The sequence below is a fragment of the Saccostrea echinata genome, unplaced genomic scaffold (assembly GCF_033153115.1).
Source record: "Saccostrea echinata isolate AGI-Se365-2 ecotype Australia unplaced genomic scaffold, CSIRO_AGI_Sech_v1 ptg000028l, whole genome shotgun sequence".
NCBI classification, from domain to species: Eukaryota; Metazoa; Mollusca; class Bivalvia; order Ostreida; family Ostreidae; genus Saccostrea; species Saccostrea echinata.
In genome coordinates, this window is record NW_026889777.1 from 3,202,553 (window position 1) to 3,224,476 (window position 21,924).

At 31.9% G+C, this 21,924-nt stretch overlaps 1 protein-coding gene across 2 annotated transcripts; it reads left to right on the forward strand.

Annotated features, from left to right (window-relative positions):
- Positions 1 to 200: 200 nt before the first annotated feature.
- Positions 201 to 21,708, forward strand: LOC133193631 (protein white-like). Of its 2 annotated transcripts, XM_061329586.1 has the most exons (21): positions 2,785 to 2,850; positions 3,089 to 3,118; positions 5,137 to 5,304; positions 5,496 to 5,544; positions 5,693 to 5,882; positions 6,257 to 6,328; positions 7,203 to 7,301; positions 7,716 to 7,882; positions 8,054 to 8,125; positions 8,872 to 8,974; positions 9,069 to 9,164; positions 10,223 to 10,251; positions 13,852 to 13,957; positions 16,086 to 16,223; positions 16,495 to 16,587; positions 18,866 to 18,923; positions 19,379 to 19,456; positions 19,553 to 19,658; positions 20,036 to 20,136; positions 20,597 to 20,664; positions 20,881 to 21,708. In XM_061329586.1, exons 1-21 carry the CDS (start codon positions 2,814 to 2,816, stop codon positions 20,983 to 20,985), a joined length of 1,965 nt encoding a protein of 654 aa, XP_061185570.1. In that variant the 5' UTR covers positions 2,785 to 2,813; the 3' UTR covers positions 20,986 to 21,708. The 2 variants fall into 2 exon arrangements, with proteins under 2 accessions (XP_061185571.1, XP_061185570.1); XM_061329587.1 differs by lacking the exons at positions 2,785 to 2,850; positions 3,089 to 3,118 and adding an exon at positions 201 to 270.
- The last annotated feature ends 216 nt before the right edge of the window (positions 21,709 to 21,924 follow it).

Genomic DNA, 21,924 nt, shown 5'->3' on the forward strand with positions numbered 1-21,924 from the left:
CTTTAGTTAGAATAATCTAACTGTGTCTCGGGACAAGGAAAATATCATTTTAACGATAGAACGTTCTAATCTACATGTACTTATATTTTAAACTTCTAAATCGGCTGGGGCAGAATTTACGGCCTTCCTCACATTTAAGTAGAAAAATTCCTGTGTCACTGATATAGCAGGAGGTATTGATTTTTAGTCAGGGAAACTACCAGGTCACCCATACCGACATGAAGGGAACTTATGTAAACAGGGGATTTTCTGATGAAGTTACAAATAAAGGTAATTAAGAAATTGTATCATAACATTTTTTGGAGTAATTCACGAATTTTTAAAAAATTTCCGCGTTGACCTATTTAACAATAAGTAAAGACTCTCAAACCACATGTTCTACAGTACATGTTACTCTGAACGAGCTGATACGGGCATATTATAGAATTAAAGACAGCTAGGCTGAGGTAGTAAAGGGGAGGGGCTGCATGCTCTATCTCCCACTTTTTTTCTTGAGAATACTAATTTTGACGTTTATTTAGTATACAGAAAAAAATCAGTTAAAGGTTGGTAGGCTATCTCTTTTTTGTGGTCAAGAGGGAGAGGAACCTGCTCACCCACCCATCCCAAAACCCCAACGAAAAACGAACTCTTTCGTCTTTTTGTTTTCTGTTTGTTTTTTGAATTTTTAATTTCTATTGATTTCTGCTGTTGTTTTTGTGTTTATTTGCTTTTTTTGGTTTAAGATGGCGTCTTGTACAAACATTGATATTTACAGTCGTATATGATTAAACCCACTTTCAGAAATACCCTTTTTTTTTTTTTTTCTTTTTTTTTTTCTTTTCTTTTTTGCTTCTCAATTATTTTTTGCCTCGCTCCTATTGAATGATGTATTTTCCCTACGCTTATGTAAGCAATGGAATACAAAGTTTTCGAGATTAAACCCATAAAGAATGTCATACTGCTTTTAATTAAGACAAAACAAAATTCTTACAAGTGAGGGTAAATTATTTTAAGCATCATCAGTCGAGACAAATTCGCTTTAAATAGTCCATTTTGATTTAATCCCTATTAAACGAAGGATGCCAAATTCTATAATAGGTATATTTTGACTAAACAAAAATTTTCAAAATTGAAAATAAATGTAGTTTGGTATGACTTGCCAAGTTGGGAGTTATTACATGTATGACTTTGACATGAATAACAAAAATAAATAAATTAATTTATAAATTAGTACATGTATTTAAGAATTTTTTTGAGATGGGGTGTTTTTTAGCCGAAATTTCCTTTTGATAATAATAAATCTGTGCATAGGTTATAATTTTTCATTATCATTTAGACAGGTATAGGTTATTTAAAGGTACATATAGGGTGCTATGAAACACAATGATTGATTTTTTTTAAAATTACGTATATTCTGTGTAAAGGGTTGACTAAATAGAACGATCGAAATATCGATCTAGAGCTTGTTACATACTTCGCCAATCAGTTCAATATGTATACCCAGTTTGAAAAAAGAACTGCAGCATGAACAGAATACATATAACAGAGGAAATCTCGAATGGAGGTATGGATGTATTAATTTTTATTTTATAAGTATCTGTGATGCTGTACATATATGCCAAACACACTCTTTTTTAAATTAAAACGTTTTAAGATTGGAAAATAGTTGAAGAACATAAATTAAAAGAAAACTCGAAAATTTTTGCGAAGTAAAAGAAATAAATACCTGCTGATGGCTAAAGAATTTTCCACATCCATACGTAAAAGAAAACAGAAGAGTTTTCGAGCATTTTCAACTTGGAGAGTTTATAATATACACTGTTTTTACCGCTTACACGGGGTACATTTATATTTTCGCTAATCAATGGCTTCGAAAGATTTCACTGTTACTCTATGCCCTTGAATTGTATTTTTTAATTATTCCTATCCTTCCATTTTTTTTCCTTAAGGAAGTATAAATTTATAATATTACACTAATAAAGAAAATTCGATAAATTTGCATCATTTAATTTTTTTAAGCCATAAAACTTGATTGTAAATAATTGCTAGACATTGACTTTCAATTCCTGCATATTTCGCCTGTACATTACTGAGAGTATACTCGAGTGTAACTATCTTTTCTTAGTGTGCGTGTATCATGTATATATCATACTTACGTATTATAAAAATTATCAAGAATGTCATTGTTGTTTTTGTACGCACGTTTATGGAATACCCAGTGAGTTGAAAATTGACTTAAAGACTGAGAAAAAAATATAAAGATTTTAGGTAAAAATTCTGATTCGTTTCAAAATCCATATGCGGAGAAAAATACAAAAAATATGTTTTTAGATCTATAATGAAAGGACCTAGGAGATTTTTTGGATAGAAGGGGTGGGGATGGGGGTCCCGTATTAAATAAAAAGCCGAATAAAATACATAGATAAATTGGACTTAAATGGGAGTGGGGATGAAAATATAGATTATGATGATATTTTCCGACTTTGTATGTCCTTAATGTTTGCGAGACTGAGAAGTTTGATTTATTTATCTACCCGTAAGAAAATTCTTGATTGACCTTGAATTCTTGCCATTCTCTCTATCATGTCACTAAAGTAGATATACTGTTGTGACCTATATTTATGATACTGGAAATTAAGGGGACTAAAAATAGAAATTTGAAAGCGCTTTGAGGACCCCAATAACAGTTTAATAATTTAAGCACTTCAGTGATAAGGATTGTAAACATTCGGCGTCGGAAAGGTTACTAACTGGAGCGATCTCATGCTATATGATCTATTTTTTCTGCCACATAATCATAATGTAGGTCTACTGAACAAAACGTCTTAGGCATGCATGGATTAACCAATCATCATGGATCCTTTGAAGGTATATAAAGATAAAAACTAAATGTCAGTCTGATTATCCACAGATAAATAATCATAAAGGTTATAACCTTGTAAGGAAGTTGGCATGTTGAACTGTGTTATGCAAAACTCACGTGTTTTTAATCATGTCCCGTATTTTATCTTGAACAGTCCTTTTGTCTTGTTCATGTTGTTATGGAGAAAAGATTATCTGCTGTCATCTTATACATGTAAAACTTTTTTTTCAAAACTATTTTTAGATTTTTATTCCTACTTTCATACGGATGAAGGTATGTATCTTCATTACATGTAGGTGACATACATTCTACATGTACAACTGGCGATCCGCTATTAACATGCCAGGGTGAAGGTCAGAGAAAAACTAAAATATTTTGGACAGTGGCAGCTAGGGGATGTGTAGATTTTCCCATAGTCGGTATTTATTAACTACGAAGAAACGCAATTAATTCCCTGTGCAAATTCAGGTCTAGCAAAAGACTTGGGGGGGGGGGGATTAATAACCCTCATCTGATCATGCAGCAGTATCCTGCAGTAATTGACAGTAAGGTGGGAAAAAACTTAAGGTATTTAGTGCTGTCTTTTTCTGCAACATATCTGATATGTTGCAGAGAAATGAACAGTATGGCGATGATTTAAAATTCAAGTTAAATAAAGTAAAATATGACTATACATGTATGTTTTTTAAAACTTTATAATTAATTTGGTCACCTATCAGCTCAAGTATTTAAATAATAAATAAATGGGTAGATAATCCCAGTAGATTTGTATAAACTCATGTCTACTTCCATAAATTTAAAAAAAAAAAAAAAAAAAAAAAAACTCATTGCCAAGTTTTTGTATTGAATATTAAAATATAATTTTTCATTTGTGCAATGTAAAATAATTTATTTTTGAATCATACTAATTTTTTTTGTCCTTTCGCATGATTTGCTTTGTAGTTTTATAAATTATATTCTGTTATTAAGTTTTGGCGAATGATTACATATATTCTAACGCATTGCATTTTTCTTTGAATCTCAGGTGCACAAATTTTGTACAGCGCTCTACTAACTTAACATACGGTTAGCAAGCTTAAACGTTGTATTCCAGTTAGAATGTTAAGATACTATATATTAGAGGTATGCCATAGTTTGATGAAGTAGATGTTTGCAATATTTAACACACAATAAACTGATTGATAAAATTAACCGAATAATGGATAAATGGCAAAGACGGACGAATAAATAAAAAGTTACATGTAATTAATGAGAAATCTACAGGTAAATAAATAAATTACATGTAATATGAAGAAATACTATACTGTACATTAATTAATAAACCACTAAGACAACATGCCTGGATTGCAAACATCTACAATGTATTAAAATGATTTTTTTTTTTAATTTTGATTAGTTCTGAAATATTTATTAATTAAACAGAGAATTAGCTTAATAATGCACCTACATAACTGCAGATCTGTAGTTAAAACAGTCCTTCAAAAGAGAGGACGATGATTGATGCCTTTTTTTTAACTTTGCTTGCTTTTGATTGATTGATTGTTTGTTTTGTTTTTTAGTTTTTTTTTTGGCTTGTCGAGAAAATTCAATTTGGGGGTGTCCCCAACTGACATTGCTTCCTATGTGTGTGATTTGTTTATGTGTATACGGGTAAAACTTGAGAAAGTCGTGATAGCTAATCGTTGCGTTTTGCTCTGAAATGTATAAATAGTGAGACGTAAGGATGAACTTTTCAATTCATTAAATTTTATAAAATCCGGCCTAAAAATGTCACCTAGGTAACATTATTTTTACTTTAATATGTGTGCCCCAGTAAACTTACTACTGTGCAATAAGGTATTTCTGAAGTGGGTTTAATCAGATACGACTGTAAATATCAATGTTTGTACAAGACGTCAATCTTAAACAGTTAAAGATAACGGTTTGGTGCACGACACATTATTTATATTATAGAAGCACAAGGTACATGGAAGACTTAGCTTTAGTTCAGAAGACCAGCTTAATGTAAACGTTTTGGTCACCAAGTTGCATTGGCTCTCCAGATAAAAATATTAATAGGAAATCTGTTACATGTATTTATCCTGCAAATATGACACTATTTAATAAAGAAGTTAAATAGATATTGACAGTTTGGTAGCTTTGGGGAAAAACAGAGCCCTTTCTCAAAATGAACCTAACAAAAAAGAAGTAAACAGGTGATAAAATAAGTATTCATTATAGGACACTGCTAAAGTGTCTACTCTTGTGTATTTAGTGAAATTTTAGATGTTACTTTATAAATATGGTTACAGACCCTGAACTAGGATCGAATAGAAACAGATTAAGTAGTACTTTAGACGAGGAGTTAGAACCAGTGACCTTGACATGGAAAGATGTCAACGTGTATGCCTTACCAAAGAAAGGGGGATGTTGTCAACGAGGCAAGGCGCAACCCACCCCAAAGCAAATATTGACAAATGGTGAGAGAAAATTGCACTTTTTTGGCAATATGATCCATAATTTTTTGGATTGTACTTATATGTTATTTACATAAACAAATTCTCTCTCTCTCTCTCTCTCTCTCTCTCTCTCTCTCTCTCTCTCTCTCTGGACATATGAAGAAAACATAAAGAGCATAAAAATTGTGTTTTTTTTTTTCAATTTTTTTCAGTCAATGGAATGATAAAACCCGGAAAGCTGATGGCTGTCATGGGTGCAAGGTAAAGCTGAAGAAGCCTATAAATAACATGAAATCAAAATTTATCCTCAGTCGGGAGAGGGCAAGCAAACATTTTTTTTTTAAGATGGCCTTAGAATGAATTTAATTGACGTATTTTGCCTTTCAATAAATGTCGCTCTTTTTTTCAGCGGAGCAGGAAAATCTACGTTGCTGAACGTTCTCACCTATAGAAACAGAGGAAACCTAATCTTACAAGGCGACGTTAGAGTCAACGGCGTGATAGTGGACAAAACGAAAATAGCCAACATCTCAGCTTACGTCCAGCAAGACGATCTGTTCATAGGGACGCTAACCGTCAGAGAACATCTTACGTTTAGAGTATGTTTATCCATAGCTTGTCAGATAGGTCTAATTTTCAACACATTCTACGTATCTTACTCTATCTTACTCGCATACATATGTACGTTTTACCACAAGATACAGATGTATAACAATTTTTTTTAAATATTACGATATGATATATGAGCATCTTAGTTCAGAATACATGTACGTTATATTGTATAAAAAATATAGAGCATAATGGGGACACTGATTTTATAGAAGCATTTTCGTAATGACAGGGAGGAATATGTTGTATGAAAGTTTTGAAAACATTCTGTGTATTTTTCTTTGAGCATCTCCTACAAAAACGTACATATACCTGTACTGAAGCAAGAATATCTAACATATATAAAGTTTTTTTAATTAACCAGGCGTTACTTCGCATGGACAAAAGAAAGACCAAAGCAGAAAGACTGAAGAAAGTAGAAGATGTTATCCTTGAGGTTGGTGTATATTCTTTATTTTAAAAGCCTTACAAAGCTTTCCTTTACTATATCATAATTCGGAAATCAGTAACCTTGAGCTGTATGAAAATTACTTTAAAGTTTTCATTTTTAGTAAGCAGGAGATAATTGCCTTTCCCTAAGGTTCATCGTCCCTATGGCCAGGGCTCTAATTGGCGACTAATTTAGTTGCCATGGCGCCTAAAAGTTTTGATTGGCGCCTAAAATTTTTTCATAAGTCGCCAAGTTGGCGACCATTTTAAATTGATTTGGTGTTCGTCGAATTCTTGAAATTTTCACATTTTTAACTTTTTTTCTGAAGAAACGAAAAGAAATTTTTAAAAAAGAGAGAATTATTTACATGTCGTGTTTTCTTAGGCTCGGCATGGGTCCCTATATTCTATTAACTTTTAAAGTTGGTGCCTTAGAAAAATTGCCTGGGGACTAAATATTTGCGTTGGCGACTAAATTTTTTTGATAAGGCCAGCTGGCGTCTAAATTTTAGAGGCCGGTTAGAGGCCTGCCTATGGCCACTTATAATATTTTGCAGGAAGGTTTATGATTTTCCAAAACATACCTGATTCATGATTAAAATGCAAACAATATCAGTATAGGTTGCGATGCAAAATTTGAGAAATGAATTATGGCCAATTAATCTGAGAATTTTATAAAGGAATAACAGACATTTATCCCAATTAAGAGTTATCCTTCTTATCAGAGGGTCAATGAACCTTAATCTTAATAAATCCAGCCTGTTTCCTTTGGAATTCCAAATTTTATATATCTTATTTAATGTGATATAGCCAAAGCTTATTTAGAAAGGTTAAAAGTTTTACTTCAGGTGAGCTAATCATCCCACCCTGACTTTTTACAGCTTGGTTTAACCAAATGTGCTGATACAGTTATTGGGTTACCAGGCAGGCTTAAGGGGATTTCTGGGGGAGAAATGAAGAGGCTCTCATTTGCTTCAGAGGTAACATAAATTTTTATATTTTTTTTACTGTTTGGCAGAGTTAACGTTCCTTGTTTGTTTCCATTATTTTTTCTGTAATCCTTATTAAAACTCAACTTACAAGACCTGGGAATTTGATAATTTGAATATTTCTTTTGCTCCTAAGAAGTCGATTATTTTCCTTGGTTCAACAAATCTTCATATGTATCTTACTGCACTGTAGTTGCTAGTAGATCAGTGGGTGATCTTTTACCAACAAAATATGCCCAGGCTTGGTATGTTATTGCATACAAATTACACCTGTATCAAGGAATGAGTGTTCCTCTCATGTTCTTTTTTCAGAATAGTTTTGTTTTTATGTTCAGTCTCCTTTGAATAAACAAGAGAAAAAAATAAAGTTATGATTAATTTACATGTCTGTACTTTTCCCTTAAGCTGCTAACGAATCCTCCATTGATGTTTTGTGACGAGGCTACTTCCGGTTTAGACTCATTCATGGCATTCAGTGTCATACAAGCTTTGAAGACTATGACAAAAAGTGGCAGAACCATCTTGTGCACAATTCACCAACCACCGTCAGAAGTCTTTGAGTTATTTGATGAGTAAGAAAAAAATTCATTTGAAAAGAATTAATTATAAATTTGCCTAAAGAACCTCTAATCAATGCAAACATTTTGTTTATTAGAAGAGTCATAAGTTTTAATCAGTCAGCGATATTTAATTCAAATTTATTGAAACAAGTAAACATCATTGGTATGTTTTCATATTTTCAGGCTGTTTCTTTTAGCTGAGGGAAGAGTAGCATTTTCAGGACCAATGCCAGATGCACTTGAGTTCTTCAAAACGTGAGATTTTGATTGTATGAAACTTTTTAAAGGCCATAAGCTAGTTCTCATTGCAATGAACATATGGTTTTATTGGTGATGCATTTCCATCTTAATGACCTTATTTCATTGATAATGTGATTTTTAAGTGTTAAACCATAGTTAACATATTTTATTTATTTAAAGCTATTGGCTATTGACCTTGAAGGCAAATGTGCACAAACTGCTATGATAAATTTATAACAACTTCAGTTTCACAAATTCACATTTTGAAATCAGTACTTGTACGGTGTGATAAACATAACTTTGCCATTTTTTATACATGTACCATTTTAGCAATTTTGAATATCACTTTAAAAGCACGATTTGTAGACAAAGAAGTAAGAAAAGAAACTTTGTATTGATATATCACATACAAACTAGATTCATGTTATGCATATCAGGTCCCCATTTTACAAAAGAACTTATGACTAAGATCAAACTGTTATTATGCAGAGAACTTTCTTTTTTGCATTACTTTGAAAATGGTTTAAATCTTTTTGAAAAGAATTTAGAAAGATATTTTTATGCAAACAATTTTGAACAGAAACATACGTTTTGTAAGATTTAACTATCAACTAAAGTTTTTAGTCTTAGTTGTAAGTTCTTTTGTAAAACGGGCCCCTGATACATTACTAAAATTCTATTTAAAATAAAATGAATTGAATTACTGTTAAAATTGAAGTACAAAACACATCTAGGTAATTATAATTGACCTTCTCTTTCAGCAATGGGTATCCCTGCCCTGTAAATTATAACCCAGCGGATCACTATATTCTTACTCTAGCAGTCATACCTGGAAAAGAAACAGATTGCAAAGCACGAGTTCAAGTAAATGGTTTCCCTACCAATATATTATTGCAAACCATCTTGATCACAATTTATTATTTCTGAAATGCAGTGGTAACTTTCTCATAATTTGTAGAAAATTTGTGACAAATTTGAGGCCTCAGAGGCATGTAAAACAATGAAAGAAGAGATGAATGGAATGTGTGATCACAGACAAGTGTCCCAAAAATTTGTAAGTAAAAGATAGCTTATCCACTAAGTGTCTTTACCCTATGATGTATTTACAGGGTTTGACATTAACTTTTATAAGCACTAGACAATTGGGCTACTACCAATAATTTCTACAAGCCCTGACCATAAAATCACTAGCCCTGACCAAACATGCAAATTTATTTCTTATGATCAAGAATTTTAATGAGGTACATGTAACTTCTGAAACCATATTTAAGAAAGACATCGTCTTTTGTGCGTGTCAATATTTTTGACAGACTGTTCAATAGTTCTCAGTCAATAATTGAGTTTGGTTCATTGGGATATTCGAGAACTATAAGCCTGAAAGAACATTAATAAATTAAATAAAAATGATAATCGTAAATATCTATAAATTTAAAACTGTACTAAACATAACTATTTTAACAATATTAATACTGAATAGTAGTTTCGACTGTGACTAGCCAATTACAGCTGTGGCTAAAAATAGCAATTGTGTTAGGCGGGGATTTTTTTCCCTTCATACAGCAATATGGCTTTGGAGAAAGAAGAAAATTTCTTTAAAAGTTATTAGATTATTTATTTGAACATCGAACTGGGACTTTAACAGTTATTTTATCAACATGACCAATCGGTCTAGTTCACCTACATTTTACACGACCTGACCACTCATTTACTAGACTGGGTCTGTCGGATGTGCCTTAGTGTCAAACCCTGAAATTTGCCAACTGTAACTCCAGAATAACTAATTACAATTCACAAACTACTACTAACAGATATAGAATGATGCTAATGTACTACATGTAAGTAATCAGTTACATCTAACTTACTATTCACTTACAACTAGCATCTCACAGCACATAGACTACTAAATACAAGTAATAGTTAGTAAATTCCAACTTGTGACATATAGACTTGTTACAAATACTTGTGAAACTAATTATGAAGTAATCATTCAACAGTTGCTCATCACTCAAAATTTCTTCTTTGAGGAATTCTGAACTTGAAAAAAGTTAATATGTGCTTAATATGCCTTTATTAGAAATTCTATTAACATCTGAACAATCTTTTATCTGTCAGATTTTAAATACCCTGAGCGACACAACAAGGTATGTATCAATTCAATCAGTTGCCTTATGATCTAATAAGTATCTGCATTGCCAGTGATCTATCAGCAATATTTTTATAATAAGTATCTGCATTACCAGTTATATTTATCTAATAAGTATCTGCGTTTATCTTGCCAGTGTTCTATCAGCAATATTTATCTAATATGTTTCTGCATTGCCAGTGTTTTAACAATATATATATATATATATATCTAATAAGTATCTACATTGCCAGTGTTCTATCAGCAGTATTATTCCATCTTCTTTTTAACAGCAGTCCAATAAGTATCATTGTAAATTACAGTAGATTGCACAGTTGTCAGATTCAATAGTTTTTACTCACAGTGAACAGATTCAACGTTTTAGGTCACCCGAGTCACTCAGGTGACCTATTGCTAAAACCACCAAAATTAATGCAATCTTTAAAAATCTTTTTTTTTACTCCTGGACATCAAGCAGTCGAACTGTTGGCATGATTGTAATACGCATTGAGTCTTCTACCAAAATTGTGAAATTCATGGCCCCAGTGTCAGGAGTTCTGGTGCTAGGGTGGGGCTATATAGATCATATAGTGAAAGTGCATTAATTCTTTGAAAATCTTCTTCTCCAGCATATTAAATTAACTAACTTAGTACTTGGTTATGAAGAGCAAGAGTGCCTCTTCCAAAATTGTGAATTTCATGGCCTCAGGGGCTCTATTGATTATATAGTGAAAATGCATTGATTCTTTGAAAATCTTCTTCTCTGCTCCTGGGTATTAAATAATCTAGCTAAGAACATAGTTATGATGAGCAAGAGTGTCTCTTCCAAAATTATGAATTTCACATCCCTAGGGTCAGGGGTTCTGGTGTTAGGGCGGGGCTCTATTTATTATATAGTGAAAATGCACTGATTCTTTGAAAATCATCTTCTCCTGGGTATTAAATAAACTAATTAAGTTCATAATTATGATGAACAAGACTACTTCTTCCAAAATTGTGAATTTCATGGCCTCAGGGTCAGGGGTTTTTGTGTTAGGGTGGGGCACTATTGATTATATAGTGAAAATGCATTAATTCTTTGAAAATCTTCTTTTCTGCTCCTGGGTATTAAATAAACCAACTAAGTACATAGTAATGATGAGCAAGAGTGCCTCTTCCAAATTTGTTAATTTCATGGCCCCAGGGTCAGGTGTTCTTGTGTTAGGGTGGGAATCTATTGATTTTATAGTGAAAATTCTTTAATTCTTTGAAAATCTTCTTCTATGCTCCTGGGTATTATATAAACTAACTAAGTACATAGTTATGATAAGCAAGAGTGCTCTTCCAAAATTGTGAATTTAATGGCCTCAGGGTCAGAGGTTCTTGTGTTAGGGCAGGCCACTATTGATTATATAGTGAAAATTTTTTAATTCTTTGAAAATCTCTGCTCCTGGGTATTAAATAAACTAACTTAGAACATAGTTATGGTGAGCATGGCTGCCTTATCAGAAATTGTAAATTTCATGGCCCCTGGGTCAGGGGTTCAGGTGTTACATGTAGGGCGGGGCTCTATTGAATGTGTATTCAAATTGCATTAATTCTTTGAAAATCTTCTTCTCTACTCCTTAGTATTAAATAAACTAACTTAGTGCATAGTTATGATGAGCATTATTGCCTCTTCCATAATTGTGAATTCATGGACCCTGGATCAGGAGCTTTGGTGTTAGGGCAGGGCTCAGTTGATATATATATATATATATATATATATATATATATATATATATATATATATATATATATATATATATATATAGTGAAAATGCATTAAGACTTTGAAAATCTTCTTCTCTCTCTTGGATATTAAATAAACTAAGTACATAGTTATGATGAACATGGCTGCTTCCTTAAAAATTGTGAATTTCATGGCCCTAGGGTCAGGGGTTCTGGTGTTAGGACGGGGCTCTGTTGATTATATAGTGAAAATGCATAAATTCTTCAAAATCTTCTTCTCTGCTCCTGGGTATAATTCAATTAAAGGAAGTTCATGGTTATGATAAGGAAGAATGCCTCTTCCAAAATTGTGAAATTCATGGTCCCTAGGTCAGGGGTTCTGTTGAAGGGGGGGGGGGGCTCTATTGATTATATAGTGAAAATGCATAATTTCTTTCATTTTTTTTCTACTACTGGTTATAAAGAAAAGAAACAAGTCATGATGAGCAAGGGTGCTTCTTCCAGAATTGTGAGTTAATGGCCCCTGGGTCAGAAGTTCTGGTGTAAGGGTGGGGTCTTATTTATTTAATAATGTTGTGAAAATGCATTTCTTTGAAAATCTTCTATGCTTCTGGGCATATTCAAGGCCCAGAGTAAAAGTTTTAATAGGAAAGGGTATTTTTACCAGAATTTTGAACACCTGGACCATATAGTCAAGTGTTCTGGTCCTGGCCAGGGCTCTTTTAACTTGTATTATGCTGAGCAAAGTTTTTCCCCTTTGCCATTTACCTTTGATAATTAATCACTGTATATAATGTATTTGAAAGGTTAATAGAATAAGAGAATTATGCAAGAATATTTACTGTACATGTATAATACAAAATGTACTTTCATAGTTTTAATGATCAGGTAGACTTGGAAATAATAGATGAATAAAAATGAGACAAAAATAATTTATCTTTCTATATGTTCTTCAAAGGCCAAGAGAGGCCATTGTGAAATGTTATAATATGGGGTTAAAAAATAGACATTTTGTTAATAGTCTGCATGATAATAGTGTTAAATACTGGACAGATGGATACTAGACCAATTATTTTGTTCATGCTAATCATACTATTTTTCTTTCTTTTGGTCAACAAAGCTTCATTTATCAGTTTATGGATACTCTAAATTGTTGTATTGCACTCAAGTGACCGTTAAGGCCTTTGGGCCTCTTCTTTTACTGTATATGCATTACATGTATCAGCTTTCTAGTGGCAATCTGATAAGCAGCCTTTCTGATTCTTCTTTTTATCAACAATTTTATGTGTAGTGTATTACCAGCTTATCAGCTTTCTAATAACAATCTTATAAGTACATGCATTATCAGCTTTCAATCATCTAATAAGTATTTGATATTAAAAATCAATCTTAATTTCTTTCAGTGGCAAATCCAGGATTCTTGAAGGGGGGGGGGGGGGGAATTCGGGGTCTGGGATGGAGGCCCAGGGTGCGAAGCCCCCGGAAGCTCTTAGGTTTTGGGAGTTTTTAGGAACATTTTTTTACTTATTTTAGCTATACTTTAGGTAAAATTAATTCAATATCCCACAACATAAAAATTGATTTATTAATCTTTTGCGTATTTTTGGTCACAAAAGGGGGTCGGGGCCTGGGATCCCCTCTAAGTCTGCCAGTGTCTTTAATGTATTTTGCATTATCTGCTTTGTAACAATAATCTTGTCAATATCTTCATTACCAGCTTTGTAACAACGATCTCTTACCTTTCTTTTAGCAGTCTTAATTGAAAAAGTATCTGCATTATCAGAAATGGTGTCAAGATTCCTAAATTATCAGTTTTCTGTTAAAAATATGCAGGTATTAAAACTTCTTTATTTTTAAACTCTAAAAAAAGTAATATACACATATTTAGAAAACATATTTTTTTTGACAGGTATGGTGCATCCTTTATCCAGCAGTTAAGATCAGTGTTCTGGAGAAGCTGGATAACAAGTATACGAGATCCACTCATAGTCCGGATCAAATTCATCCAGACCATTGTAAGACTCATTCCTGATCCAGACCATATCTAATCCATTGTAAGATCCATTCATAGTCTGGATCAAATTCATCCAAACCATTGTAAGACTCATTCCTGATCCAGATCATATCTAAACCATTGTAAGATCCACTCATAGTCCGGATCAAATTCATCCAAACCATTGTAAGATCCACTCATAGTCCGGATCAAATTCATCCAAACCATTGTAAGATCCACTCATAGTCCGGATCAAATTCATCCAAACCATTGTAAGACTCATTCCTGATCCAGATCATAACTAAACCATTGTAAGATCCACTCATAGTCCATATCAAATTCATCCAAACCATTGTAAGACTCATTCATAGGCACATCATATTCATCTGAATCATTGTAAAATCAACAGAGACATGTAGGCCAGTTCAAATTCATCAGAATCATTGTAAGACTCATTCACAGTCTGGGTCAGAATTATACAAACATTTTTAACACCCACTCATAACCAATTTCAAATTCATCCAACCATTGTAAAATCCATTCAAAGTGTGGATCAAATTCATCTAGAGCATTTTAAGATACACTAAAAGTAAGGGTAGTAGGTGAAATCCATGCAAATCATTGTAAGATCCACTCATAGCACAGAAGAAAATTCATCCAAACCATCAAAAGACTAATTCATACATGTAGCTCAAAACCAAATTCATCGTAAGCAATGGTAAGATCCACTGTGAGTCAACATCAGATTCATCAGAAACATTGTAAACTTATAATCCAGATCAAGTTCATCAAAAGCATTGTATGATCTATTCTAAATCTGGGGGTCAAATTCATCCTAACAGTTATGAGACATATAAAGTCTTGATTAAATTCAAAAAATAAATTTATAGTGTAAAATCCACTCTACTGTATGTCTTCATCATATTCTATAGTAAGACCCATGCATAGTCCGGATCAAATTCATCCCAACCCGGATTAGACCCATACATTGTTGGGATCCAATTTATTAAAAACTATGAAGCACCCACTTTAGCCCAGATCAATTTTTTCCAGACCGTTGTAAGATGCACTCAAATGTCAGGATCAAAGTATTCAAAACAATTAAGATCAATTTTAATTTTCACATGACCCTTATGCTCAGAGCACATTCATACAAACGGTTGTAAGTTCTGAATAACTTTTCTTTCCTGTAGAGGATCCTTCCATAGTCCGATTCTTTGTCAAACCCATGGTGGAACCCAATCAGAGTTTGAATCAAGATCATCCAAAGTGTTATAAGATCAACTTGTGTTTACAACAAATTCATATTAGTTCCGGCCAGTTTCATCTTTATTATTATTAGACCCATTCATAATCCTGATAATAGGACCCCTTATCTATTCATCTAAAGTACAAGTCTATAACAAGTTATAGGTCATTTCAAATTCCGGATCAAACTCAAACAAACTATAATCTTAAGACTAAACTGTAGTCCAGAACATATTCATTAAAACTACAATTCTGGGATCGTTTTTTGTCCAAATCAATTTTTCTCCATAGCATTAACCCATGATCCTGTTTCTAATTTGTTAATAGCTAGAATTGGTTATGTATTTTGGGGAAATAATAACGTTAGTGAAATATCTAAAGAGTATTTTTTTTTATTAATAAATATAATTAACAGCACTGTTTGATCAAAACCTCATTAAAATCAATTTCCATTTTCGATAAAATGTTGTCACAGTTGCTGTTACTTAAAGTGGCATAACATGTTATTATTTCAAAATTCTTTTTTTTATCCTAAAATTCTGATATACAAAAATAATATAAATGTTAATTATGTCAATGAACATGTACATAATTAAATAGGTTAATTTCTAATAACATCGATGTTACTGTTACAATAAAACAAGAGAACATCTTGGAACTGTTCAAGCTCATGTGTCCAATTTTCTGATGCTATTTTAAGGGAATCCAGGAGAGCTACATCTTGTAAGAGAATTCTGATCAAGATTTTGTGTGTATTTCAAAACATTTTAATTTTATTATCATTTATAGGGGGAGGGGTATACAAATCAATGTATGAATTTGTGCTCATACACTATTTAAGCCAAATTGAATCTTTTATTGAGGAGAATATCTTTAATTTTTTACTCTCTTGCGGTTTTCAGTTTTTTGCTTTGATTCTGGGAATCATTTATCTGAAAACAGACGATGATTATGCACAAGACGACATCATGAACATTAACGGAGTCATCTTTGTTATCATCACCAACCTCAGCTTTAACAACATCTTCTCTGTTCTGAATGTAAGAAATTAGATTGAGCACAAAGCTAATATAAGTATAATATTTATATGATTTTTAACTCACTAGTTATATGAGGATTTGAGCTACAATTTTCAAAAATCTTTAAACTATAGGTGAAGTGATTTTGGGGTAAAAGTGTACAGATACTTTCAAGATTTTTGATCAGAGAAAATGATTAAAAAGAAACAAACCACCTCCCTATACATTTTGTACAAATTTTAATTGATCATTTCAATGTATCCTACCATCTTAAATACTTTTTTATGATTAGGTTTTCCCAATAGAAGTACCCATATTTTTAAGGGAGTATGGCACAGGGCTGTATGGTGTAGGAGTCTATTATATGAGCAAAACACTAGTGGAGGTAAACAACTTTATAATTAGAATTCTTTTATGTTTGAAGGGCATTTTTTAAGCTTTATTCAAGTGAAATATGTACATGTATTTAACAAATAAACATTGTATCCTTCCAACTTAGTTTTTCTTATTCCAATAAGCATATGTATATACAATAAGTAAAGAATCCGGATAGGCATAATCTCATTATCAAGTTTTTGGTCGAGAGGTTCGATACCGCGATTGTACGATAACGATGGTGCGATGAACATGGCCTGATTATGCGATAGCGCAACGACGACGATGCGATGGAACATTGACGATGAAGGGATGCGAACTTTTATATGGCATCATCGTGCTATGGCACTGCGTCATCGTCATGACACTGTCTCGTCATCGTCATCGCACCATCGACTACAAGTGGATGGTGTGATAGTGCAAAAGTGAACTATGTGGCCATATTCGGATTCTTTAAAAAGTGCGAGTGCATCCCTTAAAGAATGCTTTTTTATTAAGATAGGTCTACACTATTATAAGAAACAAAAAAGAAGTATAATTATTTACAATAAAATAAACACGTACACATCAGATCCTTATAATTAGTTGCATGCTTATTACAAGCTTAGTTTGCACGTTCAAAAGTAATTGCCATTACACATAGTAATTATCATTACACATAATTCTTAGTTTAACTTATTCACTCAGGTGACCTAAAGCTGTCTGTTTTAGTCTATCGGTCGTAAATTTTTGAGCATTGTCAGCTTCCTCTCTAAAATTACAAAACCAATGTCGATATATAGCATTGATTGGTAAAGGGAACAAAAACTGAACATCATAATCTCTGCCTCCCTGGAGTCTTAGGGATGTGGTCAAAACAACCAAAATTAATGCAATTTTCAAAATCCTTCTACTTCTGGACATCTAGCAGGTAAACTTTCACAATAATTGAGAAATTCATAGCCCCTGCATTTGGGTTCAGACTCCAGGGTTGGACTAATTTGGTCATATATTGAAAACGAATTTTATCTTCTAGTTATAAAATCTCCTTTACTCATGAGCATCTAGCAGGCAAACTGTATGCATGCATAGCAGACAAACTGTCTGTAAAATGAATACTCGACCTTTCGGCATAATTGTGAAATGATTTATGAAATGCCTGACCCTGGGTCCGCTGCTCAAGCTTGCTTAGTTGGCAATAAATTGAAAATACATTACATCTTCGAAAAACTAAAACTTCCTCACTGTTTTAAGGCATTTAACAGACCAACTTTATCCATAATTATAATGAACACTTATTCCTCTACCACAGCTATGGTTATCATGGCTCGTAGGTCCATACTTAGGGCTCCAGATTGGGGCTAAGTTGGTCATATATGTTTTACCTTAGATTCGTGGGTCTTGGCTCCAGTGTTCAGGCTTCTTGATAAGTTGGTAATATATTTAAAATACACTATTACAATTTTCAAAATCTTCTTTACTCATGGACATGAAACAGACAAACAATTTGCATGTCAGGTAATGATAAATACTTAGCTCTTATCAAAATTGTAAAATTTATGACCTTTGGTCCATTGGTTCAGGTCATAGAGTGAAACTAAGTTGGTTTTTTTTAACATCTGTTTAATTTTTCATTGACATCTACATGTATGAGGAAGTTGGTAACAAGATAACAATGAGTACTATTTTAGAATTCATGGCTCCTTGGTCCGGTGTTCAGGCTTCAGGATATAACTTTAGTTGGTCTTATATTGAATTTCATTAAATCTTTGAAAATCTTCTCTTCTGAAGGACATAAAGTGGAAAAAGTGATGAAATAATTACAATGTATACGTAATATGTTACGAAAATGTTATCATTCATGGGTCCTGAGTCTAGGTTCAGGCCCCTGTATAGGAATATTGGTTATAATTTGAAAATATATTACTTCTTTGAAAATCTTCTTTACTCATACACGTAGTCATCTAACAGACAAACTGTTTGCAATTCTTCTTTACTCATGGTTATAAAGCAGACAAACTATTTGCAAAACTAACACTACATAAACAGATAATACATATTTATGATTACGGATGAATTATAATTTACTGAAATAAGTATGTAATAATGAGTGTATAGCCAGATAAACGTACTAGTAAATAATGTACATGTACATTATGTCTATACATCCGAATTTATACGAATTCAACAAAAATTTACATTCATGTGTATTGTACCATTTTGTATTTTATACATGTGAGTATTTATGTTCCTATTTAGGTTTTTATTTTTTCATGTTTTAATAAAAGATGTAAACATTGTTTTTACAGATACCCTTTCTAATCGTCATCCCGGTTATATTTATGTCCATACTCTATTGGATGAGTGGTAGGTAAACTTGGTGAATTATGAATTAAACGAAAGTACTGAATGAATGATAGTCTTATTTTAATAAGTAACTTTATTTAACAAGTGAATAATAACAGAAAATGCATACACTGAATAAATGATACATACATAGTATCTAGGACATTTTTCACAAAATATGTTATAACTAAGACAATTTTTTTTCCAATTCTTCAAATACTATCTAAGCTATAGTAGGCGAAAATAACCTTACATTTCTATTACACTAGAATATATTGAGAAAAAAATCATTTCAATTAAAAAGTGAACTTAGAGTTATCAAATTCTGCTTTTAGTCGTTCAATTTTTTTTTTTTTTTTGTGAATAGAGCTCCTGTACTGTATTACTCATAGGAAATACATTTTTTCCTGGAATATAAAATTCATAACTTCAATCTTTTAAGATTATATTTTAACTTTTTTTTTTACATTTTACAGGTTTAATTCATGACGGATATGCGTTTCTGGTGGCCACGGGAGTAGCTATCGTGATATCAAACACCGCTGCCTCATTTGGTATTCATTTAAGTTATTTTCCATTTTTGCCCTCTCTTAGAAAGTAATTTTATGTACTTTAAATCTCTAATATAAGATGGTGTTTAATTCCTTTAGGTTACGTGGTGTCTGCAGCAGCCCCAACAGTCACTGCAGCTCTAGCAATAGCCCCAGCTCTCATGATACCTTTTCTATTATTTGGAGGATTTTTCCTCAACAGTGGGTGAGTGATTATATACTACATGTAAGTACTCCTACATGTACATATACTTAGTAGTCCTACATCTGTATATATACAGTAGTTACCAGTTAGTAAATAAAAACCCAACATTTTTATTAAGTAAATCAAATAAATCAATTAAACTAAGCAATTGCACACACTTAAAAAAATGTACAATCACTGGTTTGGTCCTCAATACAATTGTCATTTTCAGGCACTGACCTCTTGCTGTACCTACTTTTCTTTACCATTTGTTTAAAGATCTTACGGTGTTCAGGTGGTTCTATATCGCAATAATATTTGACCACTTCATGATGATTTCCTCTTGCATTGTATGTAATATTGCAAATTGAATCATTTTCAACATTGTTTTTTGTAAGGTCCATCCCTGACTGGCTCATATGGTTTAAATATCTATCCTGGTTCTCTTATGGAAACGAAATGTTGGTTGTAAATCAGTGGGATGATGTGAACAATATAGGTAAGTTTATAACTGACCATACAGAAATGGGGAACAGAATATTATATATATATATATATATATATATATATATATATATATATATATATATATATATATATATATATATATATATATATATATATAAAAGACTTTTCAGCATCTACAGTAAAAGAAAACTATCAGCACGAGTAAATTAATAGCAGTTTTCAGCAAACACTTCACAATATCAGTAAATCAGTAATTATCAAATTCTGAGATAAACAACTATCTTCTGTCCAGCTCATTTTTGTCCAGTATTGAGAGAAGATTTAGAGAACTAAATTATTATTATTTTTTTACTCTATATAGCTTTCTTGTAAAGTTATTTAAATTTTACATCAATTTGTCTACTTTTTGTATTACATGTAGTATGTTAAATCGAAATACGTCGATTCAACCAGCTTTCTTGTTCATCATAACATTTATTTTGTTATTCTAGCATGTACGTCTAATTCGACATGTATTCCACGTGGTGAGCTAGTCATTAAGAGTCTAAGTTTTGATAAGGTAAATAATTTTGCTACCTGTGGTTTTCATTTATTTTCATATACGTATATGAGATATTCAGTCAGTAAAATAAAGACAGAATATACATATATCAATGTTCACAAAATAAGATATACATTTTGTGTATTCTCATTTTTCATTGAATGATGTTAAATGAACTATGAAATTACTTTTATGGAGTTATATTTACTATATTGGATATTTTTTATTCTACAGGACAATTTCTATCTAGATCTGGGACTACTCTTTGCTCTATTTATAGGATTCAGACTGATTTCCTTTATTGTCCTGCTAATAAGGGCAAAAAGGTCATCGTCTTAAGACTTCCATTGCCATGCAGTGTTTTATTAGTTATCTTGTACATTTGTATTCAATAATTTATTCATTTTGTTATTCTTTTGTAAGTTAACATGTGATATTGACTTCAATATCTTCTCAGAAATCCAGTAGGCTTACAAATGTAAATGAATTCATGGGAGATTTAGATGAAGCTTTAATGGGTTAATTGGTTTATGTTCTTTATGGTTTAATAATTATATATTCTTTTTTGCATTTATTCATTTATATCAGATTAACTGAGGTTTTATGTAATATGTGATATACAGAAATAAGTTAATAGTCGTCTAAGTGTACATGTATATATAACTGAACAATAACGAAATATGTTTGCGAAAAGGATTGAGATTGATAATTATGTCCGATGATATGAAACACGTTTTTTATTTACCTTAGAGCCTGACCTAAATACACTCCTGTAAACAGCTGATTTGACAATTTTAAAGTTGCAGTGAAAATGTGCTGACAAAAACGTGATATTTCATGTTCAGTTTAACTGCGGAATAATACATGTTCATTTGCTTTTATGGCAAGTTGTAAGCTAAAAACATGACATACTGTGCTTATGTTATCTCTACCTTTATTTATATACAGTACATTAAAATAAATATATTAATCTATCTGAAATTATTGTTAGATTAAATGAAATATTAGAAAATCTAACTTTTTTTAAAATTCTTTTCAAAAATATTTCTCCCTTCAATTTGTTTTCTCTCATTTCTTTTTCTAAATTTTTTTTAAGTGAAGAATTACTTCAGGTTATTTGTAAATAAACAGTTTGTATTTATTTCACATCAAAAAACTATCTTATTTTCGTTAGTTTTTATTCCTGCATTTGATGTTCCTTTGCCCCCTTTTCAGAGAGTTTTCAACAGTTTTTGAAGGCTATTTACATGTACTCCTTTTGAAGAAATTCCCTTGATA

Excerpts from the sequence above, each read along its gene's own strand:
- LOC133193631 (XM_061329586.1), top strand. The coding sequence starts at position 2,814 with ATGCATGGATTAACCAATCATCATGGATCCTTTGAAG. Across the intron at positions 5,545-5,692 it reads ATGGCTGTCATGGGTGCAAG|CGGAGCAGGAAAATCTACGT; the intron begins GTAAAGCTGAAG and ends TCTTTTTTTCAG. Across the intron at positions 18,924-19,378 it reads CATACTCTATTGGATGAGTG|GTTTAATTCATGACGGATAT; the intron begins GTAGGTAAACTT and ends TACATTTTACAG.